We start from the raw sequence: 22373 nt of genomic DNA on the forward strand, positions 1-22373 counted from the left end.
TTACATTGTGTGCAGTTATTACATTTTGCTTTATTGCATTATTATGAGTTGCTTGTGTGTTCATAATGCATTATGCTCACATATTTATTGAAATGTGTCATTTAAAATAATCTTCTCACAGATCCATCTTAATGCTCTACTACATTGATAATCATTCCATTCTGTTGAATAAGTCAAAGCACAGTCTTCATCATCATTGTAATTATCAGGCTGTCCAGACGCCCAGAACCTGAAAGAACAGATCAGTATTAGATGTTCAGTGCTGCTTGCTGTGTGATATGATACTGACTGTGTGATATGATCATTTATTAGAGAATAATCAGTTTAATTCAGTGATTTCTCACCCAGAGGTCAGTGCTCTGCCATCAACCCATTTCCATCTGCCCTCCACATCACTGTCAGTCAGACCAATCCAGAAATTATCAAAACGTTTCTTGACAAATTCCTAAGAATAATAACACAGATACATGTCATCATTTAGGGTTAGAAGCTAAACACACTTTCACTCGTTCACTCACTTGTTCCTCTCTGTTGTTTATGATGATCAGATCTGCTCCTCTCTCTGTACAGTATCTTCTGCTCTCAGCCCAGTTCTTCTTCTCAGAGGAAATGAAGTAAAGACTGGATTGATAGTAAAGCCATCCATCTGTAAACACAACCAGTTTAACTATTAGCACTTGTTTCAGTCTTTTTAACTTGTCTTGTTCATCTGTGAGCTTTAGTGTTAGTGGGTGGTAACTATCTCTTTTGAGATCACTTAGTTTGTTCACATATACAAGCTGAACCGCGAGCGTTTGGAGGGAACTAGGTGTGAAAACACCCTTAAAATAAGTCACTTAACCCGAACGCATCACTTAACAAGTGTCAGTTATGAACACAAACTCTAAAGGCAGGAACACACCAAGCCTTTTTCTTCGCCGGCTGACTAAGTTTTCTCAGTGTGTTCCACACCGTCGGCTGAAGTTGGTCCTCGTCGGCCTTTTTTCGGCTGATTCAACATGTTGAATTGGCGTCGGAGCTCGTCGGTCCATCGGGCCATTGGATCATTCTGATTGGCTGTTCAGCTACTGCCGCCTGCTGTTTCGGAAAGGCATTTCATCTCACGCAGGCGCAGAACTGACGTGCTGCTTGGCCGTCGGCTGTTTAGCGTCGGTTTGGTGTGTCAGGGCAACTCTGGACACAGACGCTGCCAACGTGAGCAAACCCCGCAGTCTGCTTTCGTTGCCACTAGTTCGTCGGCGTCGGCTTGGTGTGTTCTGGCCTTAAAGTATTCATAGGAATTGTACCTACACTCCAAATCTAGACTGTTAGTTTAGGGTTAGGGTCTGGATTAGGAGAATAAACTGACATGTAGTTGTAAAGTTACTTGTAGTCAGTAGAAAGTGTAAAGTGGACAATTGAAATAAAGTGTTACTGAATTTATTTTGTACTATAGACTCTTTCCATGCTGTGAATATGTGCACTAGAATTACACTTGACATTCAAACACCTATGAATACTAACCAGATTATATTCCTGCTCTGTAGAAACTACTAAAATGACAAAAGAAACTCACCCAGTTTACCAAGACTCATCTGAAGATCATTTTTCTCCAATTTTAGCTGCTCTCTCTCATTGGTCAGGTTTTTGTTCTTTATTTTCAGCTCATCTCTCTCTTCTGAGAGGTTGGTAATCATGGTTAGTAGCTGGTCTCTCTCTTGTGTGAGGTTGGTGATGTTAGTTAGTAGCTGGTATGTCTCTGGTGTGTAGTTTGAGCTCTTTGTATGGATGTGGACACACAGCACTATGACTGCAGTCAGCAGAAGAACACACAGCAGCACCAAACACACTGCAGCTGCTCTGGACCTTCTGATCTTCACATAATCACCTCCTGAAAATGACAGACATCAAGATGAATGTTTTCTCAGTTCCTTATTGTATATTTGTGTTTTATAAAACGGTTAGTTCCTGTTGTTGATTCTGATTGGTCAATAGCTGTTTTATTAACAATAAAACATGGCTATGACCGCTTCACTCAATGGTTCTCTTAGCAACCTAAACTGTTTGTTCTCAGTTGATATTGTTCATTGATGTTTACTGTATTATGTGGAAGAGTGTTGTGAGAAAGAGATTGTGTGAGCGATTTATTACCTGCATTCAGATTTTCCTTCAGGTCAGTCCTATGATCATAATAAATAATCTGTTTAAATGTCCGATGTATTATCTTGTCCTTTTAACAGTTAAGGGGTTTTCCCTTGACTGACAGCGCTAGTCAAAGCATTTGTCAGTTGCGTCTTGTTCCGTGTTCACAACAATTCAATCTTTTCAATGTAAAAGTCTTCACTACTGTCATGGAACTTTTTAATTAATCATAACTAACATTTCTTTTCCTTGCAGGAATAACATTTATATGCTTATTTATATGCTTTTGAAACCTAAATGTCCTCAAACTTTGGGCCTAAATCAGTGTGTGTCTGAATCATGTCCAAATATAAGAAAAGGGGGAAAATAAACTTAGGGACAGCTAGACAACTAAATCTAAATATAATATAATACTCATGATACTGAGTAACCAACGAACTAATAAACACATGATTTGGGCAGATCTTGCTTCACCTACAAACAGAAGGGTTTGACATATGAAGAACCAATCAAATTGTAGAATGCTTTACCATGCATATAAACTGTTGTATTCTTCTTGCTGGTGGGATTTTCTGTGATTGATATGAGGTCCTCCAGCTGTGAATAAAGTATATTCAAAGGCATAGTCTGGAGTCTGTCTGGTTATTGCTGCGCAGCAAGTTAGGGAACACTAGAGTTTTTTTTACTTTTTTTACTTTTGCCCATCCAAGGACACAAAGTAAAATAGGGATTGTTACTCACGTCACTGCTGATGTTGTGATTTTTGGATCACACATCACTTAAGGTGTCAAGTCACCTTTATTTATATAGCACTTTTCAAAACAGCTTTACATTGATAACTGGTACATAAATTTTGGCTGCACAGCAGCTCTTAAAGAATAGTGTCAATGCAGGCAGATCAGAAGCATTGTTGAATATCAAATGTCAAGAATACTGTTGAATATCAAATGTCAAGTGTCCCCAACTAAGCAAGCCAAAGGCGACAGCGGCAAGGAACCCAAACTCCATCAGGTGACATCAGGTGGCAAACAGGTGGCAAACAAGTGGCAAATAGGTGTTAAAATGGAGAAAAAAACCTTGAGAGAAACCAGGCTTAGTCGGGGGGGGGGGGGGGCAGTTCTCCTCTGGCGAACAGTGCTTTGTTACGATTCAGGTTGCTATCATAAGTCTGATAGGATCGCAACAATCAAAGTATTTATTTCAGGTGTGTTTCAAGGTGTGTTAATGAGTACATCAGATGACCACTTCCCCACCTCTCTGAATTCAGGGCACCAGTCCAGCACCAATTCAGGCCCTGGTGTAGGTGCAGAAGGTCCTTAACAATCTGAACACGCAGACGAAGGTACCTTGGAGTGAAGGTTTGCTCTTCTGAGCTTAACCTTGTTGCAGATGTCGTTATTGTCTCGCTGGACAGAAACTCTGTATGTAGTGTTTGTTAATGTCTCTTTCCTCGCAGGCTAGAGGCTCAGAATGTGGTCATCTCTGTTGCTGCCTCACAAGCTGTAGACTCAGATCATAGGACCTGTTGTTGTCTCTGTTGATGAAACAGAGGCTCAGAATGTTATGGTGTATCTTTGCAGGCTAGAGACTCAGAACGGTGAATCTATTATGTCCATCCAATGGGAGACTCAGAACAAGGAGTATCTGTTGAAAGGGTACCTTTATCCCTTTCCAATGAGGAGGAGATTGCAATTTGGTGCTTCTCCATTCGAGTGCTGTGATTGGCTGCTGGCATCAGAGGATACACACAGTGTGTGGCCCACCCTTCTCTCCCCTGTGGATCTCATTTGCACAAAGCACAAAATCTCTAGATGGGTGAAGGGCAGAAACTACATGTGGACCAATGAGAAGTCCTGTCCTTCCTGGTACAAGAGGTCTTCTTCTTGCCCTCTAAGAGGTGTCTGGATGTTGTCCTTACATCTTTATCTGATGGCGTTGGAAATTTTGTTTTGTGTTATTCCACCAAGATCCAATGAAACTGTAGCAAACCTTTTTCCACTGTTACAGAGAGAGAGGGACCCAGCCATAAACTGGGCCCTGGAATGTGCTGTTCACTACACTAGAGACCTTATTCCCAAGTGATAGTGTTCAAAAGGGTCAAGATGTTACCAACTCAGCCGATGTCGATTAGGAGTCGCGCTAGCGTATAAATTATTAAAGCATCAATTAGGAGACGACCCAGGTAAACTTAAGTCAGGTGACTAGGGGAAAATCTACCACACTACTGACTGACACACTCATAAAGACAGTCTTTGCCTCCATCTAATGGTGTAATAATGTAATAATGGCGTAATAACTTCTGTTGCTGTTCACGGTCAGGGACTATTTTTCTGGCGGAAGGAAAGCTTTTAGTGAAAGTTTACTTTATGAAAGTTGCATTGATACATAGCACAGTACCTTATTGCTTACGTATGTGTACCCTTGGTTCAGTGTTTATATTGCCATAAACAAGCTTTTATGTTCACCTGGTCATGGAAATGATGGAAGCTATATGTGTTTCTACTCTGTAGTCCTCTGCTATTTGACACTCTACTTTTAGTAGTTGAGGCCAATATGTGGCAAAGTATGTAACAGTACAAGAGCACGTGACATCCTGTCTGTAAAAATTAATTTGCATAACTAAAAGCTCTTCCTAAAGGACACTATTGTGATATTGTGATTAGATGTAGCAGCCGGGTTTAAATTAGCACAATACAGTTATACATGAGAGAAAAGTCAATTTACTTAATCCAGTGAAATCAAAATTGATGAGAAAATGTAACTAAATTGTGCTTGAACATCAATGAACCCCAGGTCATATGGTCATATTTTAAGCTACTTTCAATAGTGCTTTTGTGTTCTTTTAAGCTTTTTCCTCAAGTTCCTGTGTGAAATCTTCAAAACATCTTCATTTGTTTGCCACAGAACGATTGTAACTAACAGCGCTATGCCTGTAAACTCAAGGCTGTGGTTTCTGTTTCTACACCAACACAAAGATAGAGCAGCATTCTCATGAATATTATTATGAAGGCCTCAGGTACAGTGTACATTTTAGGACATCCTCAGACTTATTACGAATGAGTCATATTTCAAAAAGGCATCATGCCTCAGACTGAAAGGCTTCAAGTTTCTGGAAAAACAACGTCAGTGTCAGATCTCGTACAATTAGGCCTCAGATGAAACGGACTGACCATCCTAACTGAACACACAGGCTGAGTAAATATTTTAATCAGTTTTTTTTCTCTCTCCAAAATCATATACAGATGGTTAGTTATTAAATCCGACAACAGCATCAGAAGAACACAAAGCTGAACCAAACACACTGTAGCTTCTTCTGATCTTCACACAATCACTTCTGAACAGCACAGGTCTGACATTAGATGACTGAACATGTGCAGACTCTGATGATTTGATCAAAGTAATGAATGTGATTACCTGTACGCTGAAGTGGTTGGTGTGTGTTTGTCTCTGTCCTGAAGTCATGATCTCTCACACATTCTGCACTCTCATAGATTACCACTGTCATCTCCATTCTGTCTGTGTTCATTCTCTCAGACTCAGTCCTGATCACATCTTCATTAATACCATCAGACATTTCTGCTCTTTAACCGTCAAACACTAAATGATCTTGTTCCTTGTTTGATGTAGATGTAGTCAGCACTAGTCTTCTTTTAAAGCCAGTGACAAACAAACTTCAATGTGTGAAAACAAAAACCTGTGACATCAGACCCTTTGACATGAAACAGAAGTTGTGAAAGTCTTATTTGAGTGAAACTCTGCCATTGCTGCGATGTCATGTGATTGACAGGTTGTGCTGCTCTTGCTCCAGTAAACACTTCATCAGAGAAGAGAAGAGAAGAGAAGAGAAGAGAAGAGAAGTCATTGCAAGAGGGAGGGGAAGTTATTTTAATTAATGATTATGAGGGCACATGAATTTTAAATATGATGTGCATTGATAAATCATTCATAAACACTGTAATATTCCATAAAAATAAGAATTGTTGATTTTTATTTCATAGTGACTTGTTAGTTGTTGTGGAAAAGTTCTTTATTCTTTCAGTGGTGAGAATGTAATGAAACAAACACTCAGGAAATGTCTTTGTTAATTTTATTCTTGCAAGAAAGTTGTTTAAAGAAGAAGAAATCTTCCACAGTTCTAGAGAGAAGAACACCCTCATCCAGAGCGGCTGTCTTATATACACCTCTTATTGTTCCTTGTTACCCCAAACCAATCAGAACACGTTATCATAAGGATCATAAAAACTGAAAAAAGAGAGGGGTCTAAAACTTAGCAGATGCCCTATTGAAGTCCAAGCTGTCTAGACAAACACATTTGCACCTTTGCCTCACTTCCTTTGTTAGTTTCAGAAGCGTTTCTTAAAAGAGAACAGCATTAGCAGTAATTTTCCACTGAACAAGCTGTTTTAAATGATACACAAGACAGAGAAAACAAGTATTAATGCATCCATTCATAAATTAGGAGAATAAATGATAAGCAATAAAAATTCCTCTACAACGTTTGGAACAAGCACTGACTGTGGCAGGTTACTGGGGAAATGCACATTTGGAAAGGAAATATATTTACAGAAACATTTCAGCAGATTCAAGATGAGATGAGATGTTTACATCCTCAGTTTGTTAATGCATACTGCACACGTATCAGTCTCACCAATGCTTTCCTGATTTTTTTTTGTGTTGGGAAATTGTGAAATCTGAGGTTAGGCAACAAAGAAGCAAAACAAACCAATTTAGTAACACAGGACGGGGGTGAAAACTTTTGAACATTTTCTTGTTTTTTTTTTTAGTACTGCCCTTTGGAAGCAACAGAAGATACTTAATTTGTCTTCAGGGAAACATGTAAGTACAATATTCCTTGATCTTCAAATTCAAAAAGTTTTCACCCTCCTGCTCTTATTGCATCGTGTTTCCTTCTGGAGCATCAGTGAATGTTTGAATGCTCACATTCGATGGCGTCTGGCACTTTGGAGAGGTGTTCTCCTCACAGATGAATCCCGGTTTTCACTGTACAGGGCAGATGGCAGACAGCATGTATGGCGTCGTGTGGGTGAGCGGTTTGCTGATGTCAGTGTTGTGGATCTAGTGGCCCATGGTGGCGGTGGGGTTATGGTATGTTATGGCAGGCGTATGTTATGGACAACGAACACAGGTGCATTTTATTGATGGCATTTTGAATGCACAGAGATACCGTGACGAGATCCTGAGGCCCATTGTTGTGCCGTTCATTTACGACCATCACCTCACGTTGCAGCATGATAATGCACGGCCCCATGTTGCAAGGATCTGTACACAATTCCTGGAAGCTGAAAACATCTCAGTTCTTGCATGGCCAGCATACTGACCGGACATGTCACCCATTGAGCATGTTTGGGATGCTCTGGATCAGCGTATACGACAGCGTGTTCCAGTTCCTGCCAATATCCAGCAACTTCACACAGCCATTGAAGAGGAGTGGACCAACATCCCACAGGCCACAATCAACAACCTGATCAACTCTACGCCAAGGAGATAACACTAACAGAAGTAAAAATGATAAGGGTTTCAATCCGGTTTCTAGAGTATTTATGCTGGTTTCTTGACATTGCTAGGGAAAGTTTCTTCTCATTATCAGTGTTCTTGCTTGTTTCTTGCATATTTAGACTTGTTTAATGAATTTACTCACAAAATTCATTTGTAGTACTGAAAGGAAGTCACTTTAGTTTCATATCCAGACTGTGTGCACAGAACCATGTCTAAAACAGGACTGACATCTGTATTCTGCTGTTGTGTGAGCACAGGGGAGGATTAAGGTGGTTGGGGGCCCTAGGTTGCTCTTTGTGTGAGCCCCCCCTGTGAGACAGCCAATATTACTGTTTCCTATACATTCCTTCAAGTGGTAAAATGACAATTTGAACATTACAAACAAGCACAAGGCCCAGTGCTTAGAAGCAGCCCTTTAATTATGATCAAGAAACAATGAGATGTAAGTGGAAAGAATACCATATATTACCCTCTGCCACCACAGCCACAAAACAATTACAAAGGAAATATGTAAATATAAACAGCAAAGCAACAGAATTCCCTGCATTCACAGTTCAACTGCAAGCTGGTTACCGCTTTCAGCTTTATACACCAACAGGTAGGCTACAGCATCTGCATCAGTGCAAAATCACAATTCATTACTCAGACACAAACCACTGTGCAATACACTAAACTGTGTATAAAACAAAGCCATAAAAACAGCAGCAGCACATATGCAAATATGTTTTTTTTTTTTTTGCATATTCCTATATATTGCATATTTCTTTCTAGATTTTCTGACAGATAAGTCCTTAATAAGACCAGTAAAATAAATAAATAAATAAATAATTGCGCAGAACATCATTTTCGATGGACATGAGAGACAGGTGATTCAGTCGGTTTTGGCCCGTTGTGGATCTCAGTCTATTTTTAATTAGTCCCAGTTTTGAAAAAGAGCGCTCCCTGCTGGTGTTGGTTACAGGCAAAGTAATAAATAGCTGGAGTGCAATATCAACATTTGGAAACACTGATTGTAGTTTCCTTGTTCTTATAAGTTGCAGCAGTGCCTTTGCTGAGGTGTCCTTGTTTTCTTTGATAAATTGTCTGAATTGTCCAATTTCATCCACAAAATCCTCCTCTAGATCACCTGCATATTTCTTCTGCAGATTAGCTGCTCCTGTGCGAAGATCTTGTAGGGGGATGGATGGGATCTCACTCAAAAATCCAAATGTCTGCTGAATATCTCTGTAGGAGTGATACCTCCTATCCAGCTCAGCAATGAGATGATCTATGATGGCGATAAAAACAGTTGTTTTGAATTTTTCGCATCCTGACTGCTCATAATCAGGTTCATTGGATTCATCCGCTTGATTTTTCCTTTTCCTGTGTCTCTGCATGTCCACTTTGAAGACTTGTTGGGACAACGACGGAGACATGTTTTTTGCATCACTCTCAAACTTGTCAAATTCTTCTTGAAGACTGGCAACACAATCCCTCAACGAGCGACCAAATTAACAGCAGTACATAAATCTAGGTCAACTGCCTGTAAAGCAGTACTCGTCTTGTGGAAACGCTGCAGTATGTTATTCCACATATTACACAGAATGCCATTCTCTAGCTTGTCCATCTTCACATACAGTTTCCTGGCTTTATCCCGTGCAGTAAGACATTGGTTTGTGTCATTACTGATCTTTTGCAGTGACTCCTGGATCCTGCCGTAATTCTGGTGCAGTGCTTTTGTTGCTTGTGTGTGAGCTGACCATCTAGTGTCTGAAAGACGTTTCAACGTCTCTATCCTCTGGTTGTCATTTGGCTGTAAACCTGCTGTAATTGTCTGCCAATGGGATGTGGATTTGGAGGGAAAATTAAAAAGTGTCTGCACTAAATTAAAAAATTCCAGTTAACACTGTTAACTCCCACTAAATTGAGTGTGTGTGTAAATCACAATGCTGATTCGTCATCTCCTCAGAAGTGGACGCGTGTCATGCGCATGTTTCGTATGAATTACATAACCTGAGAATATGTATTTTCCATTTTAATTGGTTCATTTAAAAGTAGTAATTTCAAGCTTTTCATAGGCATATTTCTCGTATCTGTGAGGCTATAGCTTTACGCTAAATTTCGGCTCATGTTTTTTATGTGCTCAAGTTCAGAGACCGAGACAACAGAACGCGAATCCTGATTGTTTTCATTATTTTACAAAAGCACAACATTTTGCTGTTATTGTGAGTTTACAGAAATAAAAGTAGACCCTTCACAGGTGGCATTACTCTTATGTGTATGACCAAAATGATGGAGTATTTTAAGTTAAATGCAAGTGATCACACCGGCACATCCATGTCATGCAATAAGCGCTGTTAGTATACTATTAGGGGCTGGGGCAGCCCTAGACTGCGGAGTCGTGAACGCGGATTGACAACAGACCCGGAAGAGAAGACGATGCTGAATAAAGTCGTAGTTTGTGTTATTTTTGGACCAAAATGTAATTTCGATGCTTCAACAAATTCTAACTAACCCACTGATGTCACATGGACTACTTTGATGATGTTTTTATTACCTTTCTGGACATCGACAGTATACCGTACATACATTTTCAATGGAGGGACAGAAAGCTCTCAGACTAAATCTAAAATATCTTAAACTGTGTTCCGAAGATGAACGGAGGTCTTACAGGTTTGGAACGACATGAGGGTGAGTCATTAATGACATCATTTTCATTTTTGGGTGAACTAACCCTTTAATAATGTTTTCTGCTATATATATGGAAACCGTATCAACACCAACTCACTATTGCATGTGTCCCAATCAGTGGGGTGTGTCAGTTCATGATGAGCATTCATCATGAGCATTTTAGGACTGGGCCTTCATGACGTCCCAATGTCCATACTATCCATCCTAAATAGTATGTGAGATTAAAATAAGTGTGTCCCAAAGCATAGTATGTTGAAAAGAGTTATGCCAAAAGTCTCCGAATGGTCTACTATTTCCTGTAGATTTTCGAAGTGTGAATCCATGCACAATATAAAGGCTAATATTGCCCACAACCCATTGCGCTTTGGATGAGGTTTCAGTTCAGAACTATAAATACGGGTACAAAGTGTTAAAAAAAACTACAAAACAAGGTGGATATGCGCGACCGACGGTGAGAGGTTTGAGTGACTAATAATCAGTTTAACCTGTTAGAAAATATTTAATGTTATCTGTGTTATATTTCATCTGCAATACCAATGTGGACTTTCATACAGATCTGATTGGCCATTAACTTTTAAATGCATCATTATGCATATGAGGAGAGTTCTCCACATGAAAGACTAGCGACTGCAGATCAACATGGTACTCCATTTCTCTCCAAAACGGTAGAAAATTAAATAAATGAAATGTGGTGGAGGATGTAAGATGATTGACAGGCCAGTTTACGGTGACAGGATGCGACAGAGAGCAAAGACGCAATTGTATGACTTTATAGTATGTTCCAAAGCTTGTCTAGTCGAGTCACCTTTATTTATTTAGCGCTTTTTACAATGCAGATTGTGTCAAAGCAGTTTTACAGTGATAACTGGTATATAATTTTGGCTGCACAGCAGCTCTTAAAGAAAATGGTGTCAATGCAGGCAGATCAAAGCACTGCTGAATATCAAATGTCAAGTGTCCCCAACTAAGCAAGCCAAAGGCGACAGCAGCAAGGAACCCAAACTCCAACAGGTGACATCAGGTGGCAAATAGGTGTTAAAATGGAGAAAAAACCTTGGGAGAAACCAGGCTTAGTCGGGGGGCCAGTTCTCCTCTGGCGAATCAGCAAATTCTTTGATAAATTCTGTATGGTGTCCTAGTGGCCTGTATACAGTAGCCAGCACAAATGTAAATATTACTTATATAACGTTACATAAAGTACCATCACTATTATATTTGAAAGACTTCTGGCTGATACTGTAAATATTACTATAAATTACAGCAACACCTCCCCCTTTGACTTTCTGTCGAGGATTGTGTCGATAATCGTAACCTTGAGGGCTAGACTCATTTAAAGTAATGTAATCGTCCGGTTTTAGCCAAGTTTCTGGCAAACACAGCAAATCTATAATATTATCTGTGATAATATCATTTACAATAAGTGCTTAGAAGAAAGGGATCTAATATTTAACAACCCAAGCTTTATCATTTGTTTATCATTATTATCTCTATTTTTTATTTGTTGAACATCAATTAAATATTTACCTTTAAATGGGTTTGGAAGTTTTTTTGTTTTTACTAATTCGGGGTACAGACACAGTCTCTATGGGATAATATCTAGGTGTAAGAGTTTCTATGTGTTGGGATTTATCTGACTTCTGAAATGTGAGGCAGCTAGCAGACGGTCGGTTTAGCCAGTCTGTCTGCTTCCTGTCCTGGGCCCCAGTTTGTCATGTTTAATTTCTAAGACTATGTGCCATATTACTAGAGAGAAGAGCAGCACCATCCCGGGATGGATGAATACCATCTCTTTTCAACAGGTCAGGTCTTACCCAAAAACTTTTCCAATTGTCTATGAAACCTATATTATTCTGCGGACACCACTTAGACAGCCAGCCATTGAGTGATGATAATCTGCTAACTATCTCATCACTCCGACGTACAGGAAGGGGACCAGAGCAAATTACTTCTCCTGACATTGTACTTGCGAGTTCACACACCTCTTTAATGTTAATTTTAGTGATCTCCAACTGGCGAAGTTGAACATCATTAGTGTCGACGTGAATTACAATTTTAGAGTATTTACTATTAGCATTAGCCATCACTTTTAAATTTGCTTTGATGTCAGCTGCTCTGGCTTCCGGCAAACATGTGACTATGGTGGCTGGTGTCTCTATTTTCACGTTCCGTGTAATAGAATCGCCAATAACTAGATTCGCCTCAACAGGATTCTCAGTGGGTGCATCACTGAGTGGGGAGAACCTGTTTGATGTTCTTATTTGAACGGAAGAGTGGTGTTTTCCGTGGCTAGTCCACATCACCTTTACCCAATTGCCCTGCTGCACGGGCTCTACAGCCGGAACCGAACAATGTACAGAGTTCACTAAGCTAGTCGCATCCAAAACAGTATCTGAAGCCCCTGCATTCTTACTATCCTCGATTAAAGTTTGGATGCGTGTCTCTAATTCTGAGATTCTCTCTGTCAGCCTATTTCCCTATTATACTTGGAGTTTATGGCATGTAAATCTCTTGTCGCTGACAGAGAAAGCTATACTGAACATGTGACAAGCAGAACAAGTAGCAATAGAGGGAGAGGATGACATGAATCACTGTGTTTGTAGACTGATCCGACTTAGCACAGCTGTTTGATTACAGAAGTCTTATTTTGAACCACCTTACATAAATGACTTTCAGACAAGTGGGTTTCAAACAATGGTGCATCTTTTTTATCATTTATCTGTTCCTTTCTTTGTGCGTTTGTTATTTGCACTTGATTTATTGTTACTGGATCTAATAAGATGCATTAAATTCTTTCAAGAAACAATCCATTTTTCTACATTCTTAAAAAGTGCATGTATCTTGCTTTAGACATGAACGTGAGCAAGAGATAAAATCATGCAGAGCTGGACCATATCCCTGGTCAGAGTGTGAAAGCAAGGAAAGAAGAACAGTTTCATCTGCACATTTGACCAAATGACTGTTGTGTTGTAAACTTTGACAATCATTAGTGTTTACTATAATAAAAGATTGGGGAGAGTGCACAACCTTGTGGTGAACCTATAGAGGTGTTTAACATGTCCAATAAAACTCCATTAACCCTAACCCTTTGTTGCCTATCTGTTAAAAAGTTCATAATCCATGAGACTAAACCATGATTAAAATTAAACTGACTAATACATTTTTTTCCCTAAATTAACAGATTGTAGACTGTTAAATGCTGACAAGAAATCCACAATCAAAACCTACGCAAATGTCCCACTATTTTCCAGATGCTGATAGAGAATATTTAACAGAAACAGTTTTGCATCATCTACACCTCTTCCAGCGTGATATGCAAACTGGAGCAGATCTAAAGCTGTCATTATATGCTTTTTGATCACTTTTTCAAATGCCTTCATGACCAAAGAGGTCAAGGCAATAGAATGATAGTCATTAAAAGAACCTGTCTTAGCTTTTTTAGGTATTGGAACAATAGTTGATCTTTTCCACAGATCAGGTACCAACCCTAGATCTCAGGAAGACTGAAACAGCACATGGAGATCTCCACTAAGATGTTCAGCACAGTGATTCAGTGTTCTGCCACATAAACCATCCAGACCTGGGCCTTATTTAGCAGTGTGGCCTTCAACTGACTCAATATATTAATATTATTCACTTATTAGAAAACTTGAAATCGACCATCTCCTCAACATTAGCGAATGTTTCGCTACAGTCTGGAGATAAACTGGAGATTAGGGCTGGAGATAAAGTTGGCTAGAAAGATTGGACACCTTGCCATAGTGCTTCCATCAGACATTGAAGCGTTAATAGATTGTTGTTCTGCCCTTGATCTCAAACGCCTTGCTTGAGTATGCAGTCAAATAACATCTCCTAGGAATGGTTTTCAGGATTTACTGCTGTCCGAGGAATAACGTAAAGCTGTAAAAGTACAAAATACAGAATTCTAAGTCAATAACATGTTCACATAAACACAACAAATGCTCTTTACATTCCTTATAGTTAACATTGACTATATCAAAAATAGATTGTTATTTTACAATGAAATTTTGCCTCACTTCCGGCCGTTGCTGTATCTCTTCTAGGCTGCTGAAACTTGTCTCACATTAGTGATGTCATCATCTAAGGACTTAAACAATTATATGCAATACTCCTCTTTGAACAGAAGGGGTCACTCTACTACAACTTGTTAATAGACTAAATGCAAAATGTTCATAGAGAACAGCACAATTGTAGATATATAGATTAAATATATACGTAATTTAACAGTATTAGAAATAGTTAGAATATTCTGTTTTTATAAAAAGTGAATCATATTGTGTTTAGCATATTAATATTCCTGAATGTGACAACTGAATTGACTTGCTCTTAAGTAACATCATGGTTTCTTTTTTTCTTTAACCCACAGGAAAAGAGTCAGTTTTCTGATGCAAACCAGATCTTGAATCATTGGAGCTCTTGTAATGATGACATTAGACTTCTGAAATTAACGTTTTTTAAAGGTTGTGATGCTTTTGTCCTTTTTGCACGTCATTTTGTCATAGATTGTGTTAAACTGTCAAATAAAATAAATTGACTAAATTGCTGGAAAGGCGTCATTTATATTTTAAAATGTTTTCCACATTTTTAAAATGGTCAGGAATTTGTTGACGCATTATTGAAGTGTTGCTGAAATATTAATACTGTTTAAGTGACTTTGAATCAACATCACATTAACATTGATCATTCAATATTTACCATTGAATATTTTTGTTCATTTCAATACTGATTCAGTAGCAGTGATGTACAATCAATCATAGTGTAATGTTGATTCACTGACATTCCCATTGATGATTTTGTTGAAATCTCACCATTGTTTCAACACTAATGTTAAAGTTGAAGCATCAACATTGTTTCAGTGACTGCATGTTATCTGTGTCTCTCACTGTATTGATCTGGTCAATCTTCAGTATTTGAGCTGTGTGTCATCTAAAGGTTTAATGTTCAGTCTTTGTCTTCATCAAAGCTAATAGTTTTGTGGACTGAGTTCAAGCTACTGGTGGTTATATTTGACTGAACTCATTGTTTGGGCTTTATTAAATATGTTAATAAATAATGTTAAATAATGTGTTTATTGTGATAAGATGTTCTCATGTACTTTACTCACTGACCTTATACAGTAGTTACTGTCATTATTTACATCTATGGTGAGAATATTAAGAAACTCAGTTACAACACACTTCACAAATATATTTCATTTAATTGCTTTTTTCATTTTCTTTCTTTTTTTATTTTAAATATTTTTCTCACAGATCCATTTAAAATCATCATTACAGGGATAATCTTGCCACCCTGATGAATATAACACAGCACAGTTCTCTCTTTCATATCCATTTGGTTCTCCAAACGCCCAGATCCTGAAAGAACAGATCAGCATTAGATGTTCAGTGCTGCTTCCTGTGTGATATGATACTGACTGTGAGATATGATCATTTATTAGAGAATAATCAGTTTAATTCAGTGATTTCTCACTCATAGGTCATGTTGGTGCCATCAACCCATTTCCATCTGCCCTCCACATCACTGTCAGTCAGACCAATCCAGACTCCAGCGTTACCAGATATCTTTTTCACAAAACCTAAGCGATTGCTGAATGCAGTTGGACATAGTGGTGTTTTAGAGGTAAAAAATGATATAAATAATTTTCGGTTTCTCGCACAAACCGATCGTTTTTCTACTGACGAAACAAAGTCACCTACATCTTGGATGCCCTGGGGGTAAGCAGATAAACATCACATTTTCATTTTTGGGTGAACTATCCCTCATATCATCTCTCTATTCCTAAATGAGAGTGCACATTCCTTAAATGTGTCAGTGCAAGATTTTGTGACAGTCACAACTTCTTCGACAGTGGGGAATGCATCTCTATAATAACCCTTATAGTTAAAAGATACTTGTGCCTTGTCTTTAAGCTGTTATGCATAATAATGGGCCAGATATTCACCTTTGCATTAATGTCATTATTACACTTGTTAATGAAAGAAAAGATGGACAGTATAGACTGTCATTCACACAAAATGGGTAATGCTGCAAAAGAACCACATTAGTTAACTAGCAAATTGGGCCACGTTTTTTTTTTTTTTTTTTTTTTAAAGTGATTATTTGTTAGCTTGATAATCAAAGAGTGTCTGGTGAGTGGTTCACAATTGTCTCGACTTATTAACAATACTCATGTTGTCTTGTTTTCTGTCTTTCAGGTGAAGATGAGGACACTATCAAAAATCTTGTCCCTCAAGTTCAATCCAGTTATTGAATGTTGTCAAATGTTTGAGAGAGAATGAGTTGTTTATTTTTCTATTTTCTCTAATGTTATTACAGTGTGACCTAAAATAAATAGGTCCAAGTGTGTAGAGTTTATGTAGAGTTTAATTTAATTTAATGCAATAAAAATGTAAAAGTGCTTGAAGTGTGTAAGTGCCTGAAGTTTTATTTTCTGAAATAAGGCATATTGGCATAGTAACCCAAGTTAGGTTATTTTTGACCTTTGGTTAAAAAGGGACCTACTAATTTCTGGGTTATTTCAACCCAGATATTGGGGTTGTTCTTTTGACCCAGAAGTTGGGTTATATTAACTACAATTTTGGGTTATTTTAACCCAAAATGTGGGTCAGGTATTTAACCCAGAAGTTAGGTCAAAAAGAATAACCCATTTTTCTGGGTTGAAATAACACAGAAATTAGTTGGTCCCTTTTTAACCCAGGATTTGGGTAAAAAATAACATTATGGGTTATTTTTGACCCAGGAGTTTTTAGTGTGTAGACATGGGTGGATGCTGTTGAGTGTCGAACTTGTGCTGCCTCCATCATAACTCCAGTCGCCAGGCCGCCACCGCCACTGTCTTTGGCTTTATGTGAGCGTGGTGCGCACTTGGGAATCCCCAATGATTATAACACCTGTCGTGTAGCCGCCACTGTCTTTAGCTCTACGTGAGCATGGCGCACACTTGAGAGAGGGCTCGTGTGGTAAGCTGACGTGGACGGCCAGTTGTGCCCGACGAGTTCTGTGTGCGTCCTGATGGCCCGCTGATGTTACTAAGCTGTTCTGTTTGTTGTTTTATTTTTGTCTTATTTTGTTGATCTGTGCGTTTGTTTATTTCATGTTCATTGTATCAGAGAGCTGGTTCTATACCACCTGAACAGTTGCCTGTGATACGCGAGTGCTGCGGCATCAATAAACGAATAAATTGTTTCTCTTTGTCTCGCGTGTCCTTTTATGTTGCTTACCCCCTTCCCTAGCGAGCTCTTTGAAAGTGGGGTTCGTAACATAACGCATATACCATGACTGTTTGTGTATTTACCAATGAGCTGTGGGCTAGGCTCGCTAACATAAACACAAAACAACTTATTTCCTCTCTGAGTCTTTATTCTTTGAACAGAGCAGAGCACCATCATTATTAATATAATGTAAGTGATGCAAGCACTGTATACTGTACTTCATGTTAACCAGCAGAAGTCATCTGACCAATCACTGCAAAACGAATCGTTGAGCAAACAAGGTAAAAATAAATGCAGGTTGTGATTTATATAACTAAATGTATATAAAGAAAGTGCAAGTTTATGGAATGACCCCATTTAGATATTTAAGTAAACACTTGTACTAGTAATTGTACAATAATTTAACATTACCCGTTTCATTGAGCATCTTCCACAGTTCATTTCTCTCCTGATTGAACTGGTCTCTTTCTTTAGTTAATTCATCTCTTTCATTTGTCAAGGCCATGTTCTTGTTTAGTAGCTGATCTCCACTTCAGCTGCCGCCCCCACTTCAATTAAACTTGATCTTTGATATGTGAAAGACTGGTGGTTTTGTTTATTGATTTATTAATAAACTTGCACTAATATAAAAACATGTACAAGCAAGTTTTCGGATTTTTCTTTTTTTTTTTTTTTTTTCTCCACTCTGCAATGTAAAAAAAAAATCAGCACGTTACTAACTACAAATGCAAACACTTATATATAGTAGTACTATATGCAAACACATATAGTAAGAACATCTCCTGGAAGATTAAGGAGAATTCTTGGTGGGCCGCTGATAAATTGGGCGGGCAGTAGCCTACTTCAACATAAAGACAGTTTACGGGACGTGCAAAGTCTCTAGTTCATTTTCAATGAGAGACACACGAAAGCCGCAAATCGGTGGTAGTTCTAGTAGCTAGTTGCAAAGCGACGGTGTGTAAGCGGTTCTCTGCACGCCCACAATCCCGTCACTTGCGCGTGCACAGCTCTCCATTATGAATAGAAGTTATAAATGGCATTTATAAATATTGTGCACACAAAGGTGAGCAACGTGACTCCGCTTTCTCCGCTTTTGCAGGTTCACTATATCATTACATTAATAATTATTGTGATTTAATGTTATAAGAATTTTTGTTTTGTTTTTAAAACAATTCACCACTATTAACCAGGCTAACAAAAAAAAACTTATACTATTTTGAAAAATCACATTACAAAAATAAAACAACATAAATATTAGATTAGATAAATAAAACAACATTTAACAAATATTTGTAACAATTATTAGTGAATTTAATATTTTCATTTTTACATGCTGGGCTAGCCAACTGTAGCCTAACTTTTTAAACTTGTAACTATTTTTAATAATTATTTTGCATTTTAGACTCATTATAAGCACTAAGTAAGTTGCAAGTGTATTATTTATTTATTCATATCTGAGTGTACCGTCACCACTTGATAAGACGTGTGGAAATTGCTGCGATGGGGATGTTTAAACTGTCCAAAACAATCCCGCACCCTGTTATAAAACACATAACCATATTACTTTAATTTAACATAAATAGTTATGTTACTACCTTGAAAGTCGAAATAGATAACGATGTTTCTTTTGATAACTGATGATAATGGCGCTCTGCTCTGGTCCAGGTTAGCGGAGTGCGCGCGGCCAAGTGTAGCAGTGACAGCGTAGCTGCACAGCCCCCTAGCCTGGGTGCCAGCCCGAACCCCGCACACAACATTTTTTGGACGGGAAGTTCGGTCTGGACTCGATCCATTGTGGAGTAATTATGCTCGGCTCCCAGAAGGCCGAGCCAATCAAATTGCCAGGGCGGGCTTTAATCGATGATGGACAGGCTATCTGCGGTTACGTAACCACCCACGTCATCAAAGAGCGCTTGGGGAGTTTGATTGACAAGCGATCTAACCAATCAGAACGCCGCATCCGCCATTTTGTCCGACAAAGCAGTCAGGAGTTAGAAGATTAACATCGGTGGAGTTAAACTTGAAAAATTGTGCATATTGACGTCTTTCCGCGTTTGAAACAACATTCATTCTCATGTTCATTCATGTTTATTTGATGCTATAAATGGACTAGTAGGAAGAGATGATCGGTTCACGAGCCTCTTGAGCTGAGGCGCTACAGCAATCTGTCACGATCATGGTCACAACACGTTAAAGAGCCACAAAACGGTTTTTATTGTTTGAATTTTTTTAATAACTACACAGTTTGAAAGCTGGGACTTTGTTTAATATCATAAGTAACCTGCTCTGTCTCGTCTGTCGATGCGTTGTCAGTTTCCTCTTTGCTCCGCGATGTATTTTCCACTCTGTGTGTCGTGACTGCGCCACGGCTTGTCGGACAAAGCAACAGTAACTAAGGGGGGCGAGTCTTTGCGAAAGGTCAATTAGTTTACAACAATGATGGCTGTTGAAGAACTGAGATGTGTAGATTCCGCCATCGCGTCCGTTATAGAAGATATCGACAGCGCATTAATTTTAAAAGAGGAACAGAGGACCGCGATCAAGGCATTTGTCGATGGGAAAGATGTCTTTGCCGTCCTTCCTACGGGATTCGGCAAAAGTTTGATTTATCAGCTGGCCCCGATGGTCGCTAAGAAGAGTTCTGTTGACAACTATGCGTCGCTCAACATACATCACTTACTCTGTAGCTCTGATTGGTTGTAGGTCTATCCAATTGAGGTCTTTCCTGGATCGGTTGAAATACGCCCCCATAATCAAAGCCCAATGGAGCAGTATCAGACTCATATTCTGACTAGAATTGAGTATGACCACGTCAGGCTAACAGCCCCCTCTGTTGGTGAATATAATCACTACATGATTGCTCCGATAACAGGCTGCTTTGGCCCTGTCCCAAATGGCGCACTTCATGTGGACTTTCGGTCTCGTGGACTTAAATTGCGCGTGTTCGCCGAGTCTACGAGTCCGTAGGCCGTCCCATTCAGCATTTTAATGCTCTGAATTGTGCTCAGCAGCGCCCCCCTTTGTACCCTTGAAGCGGTCTTCTGCGATGCCCGCATAGATGCAGGCTCCGCACACTTTAACTACCCAGGAATCCTTGCGAAATGCCAATCAGACAACGGATGGGAGGAGATTTCATGATAACATGGCTGAGAAGAAAATATTTAAGTGTAGGTATCATTACGGTTTTTATGACCTAGGTGTACATTTTACCAGTTGTTACCTACAGTTTATGCAAACATTATGGTCATCGACCAGTGGTTGATATCTCAAACATAATAATACGATCACATTATGATTCATTAAATAAATAGAACCGAATGTCATGGTTTTACTGAGTCATATGTAAACCTAGTATTTATATTTAAACCTGTAAATTCATCTGAAACTCACGCACATGTTTATTATGTGTTAAAAGTGTAATCTTAGTTCAAATGGAACATTATGTATTATTACAACTGTATACATTATTTAAATAAGTATGTATATATTGTCTAATGCCCAGGTGGCATAAGCAAAAGCAGGCTGTGTAGTTGACATGGAGATAATATTTTGCAAAAGAAAAGAAACCTGTTCTCGATGCTAAATATTATAATATTTGTATAAGATATTTGTGATATTTATCTAATAAAGGGACTGATGAGATGACCTTTCAGTTTATTCAGCTCCGTATGGAGAGGGATAAGGCTTTCACAGGCATGAGGAACGCATCTGCTCAAGGGTTTGAGTAAGTGTGAATTGTGTTCATCACTTTTGGATTTGTATGGTATTGAACACTGTTTACACATATTTAGGGAGATTATTAAGGATATGGGACTGCAAGGCCAACTCAATCCCCAGCAAGCAAAAAAAAAAAAAGGGAAAACCTTAAAAGAAAATATAAGGTATTTTCAATACATCCCCTACAAACACAACTATGTAATTGTTACTGATTTGAGGCCAAAATATATGAGTTTAAGCTGTAATATTTACAGAGAATTTTTTTTTCTATAAACATATTTGTTAATATTAATATTAATATTAATATTATTACTGCTGTAGGATTTGTGCCTGCCCAAGATGGGATCTGGAACAGATGAAGGGGAGGTGACAGCAGCATCATGGCCTTTTTTTGAGGCCATGCATTCAGCCATTGGCCAAAGACCAAACGTACGGCCTGTGGCCACCTTTTCTTCTGGTCCCAGTGCACAAATTTCCCCATCAGATATGGCAGGTCCCTCAAGTGCTGTAGTTGCAGACTGCCTGCAGTCTCCCTCTGCCCCTTCTTATTCAGAACCAGCAGTGCAGGATGCAGTAAAACCAGGATCATCAGGGGCTGAAGAAAGTGTAGGTCCAGTAGCAGAAGAGATTCCCGGACCATCTGCCAGGCCAAGTGGAGGAAAGGGTAAAAGCCCCACAAAAATAAAGAGGCAAAATGAGCTTACTTCACTTGAAGTTATAAAGGAAATCGCTGAGAAACAGGACCGCCGTCAGATGGAGTCAGACGCAAGAGAGGAAGAGCGGTTTGCGAGGGCAGAGAATCATTGAGTCTTATATTGTTTATGCTTTAGAGTGTACTACAGTAAAAGTTCCACACAAAAAAATAAAAATACAAAACTTCTAAGTTATTGTTCATGTTACTGTTGTACTGTTTTGTTTTATATTAAATAAACGTTCTTGAGAATTATAATTTGCTTTTATTGTGTCCACCTTACTTTTAAAAAAGCAGAACAATATTTATATATATCCTTGGTGAGGTTAGAAACTATTCTACATGTAATGGTACAGACACATTTGTTAACAAAGTAAATGTCCTATTTTCACATTGCAAATGTACAAGAAAACTGCCCGTCTTTTAGC

At 38.7% G+C, this 22373-nt stretch overlaps 1 protein-coding gene across 1 annotated transcript; it reads right to left on the reverse strand.

Annotated features, from left to right (window-relative positions):
* Positions 1-340: 340 nt before the first annotated feature.
* LOC125244414 lies at positions 341-9053 on the reverse strand. Its single transcript, XM_048154501.1, has 6 exons — positions 8677-9053; positions 7473-7613; positions 5536-5702; positions 1556-1870; positions 519-646; positions 341-445 (listed from the first exon to the last, which is right to left on the reverse strand). Exons 1-6 carry the CDS (start codon positions 9051-9053, stop codon positions 341-343), a joined length of 1233 nt encoding a protein of 410 aa, XP_048010458.1.
* Positions 9054-22373: the final 13320 nt, after the last annotated feature.

Source organism: Megalobrama amblycephala, linkage group LG14 (genome assembly GCF_018812025.1).
Source record: "Megalobrama amblycephala isolate DHTTF-2021 linkage group LG14, ASM1881202v1, whole genome shotgun sequence".
Lineage (NCBI taxonomy): Eukaryota > Metazoa > Chordata > Actinopteri > Cypriniformes > Xenocyprididae > Megalobrama > Megalobrama amblycephala.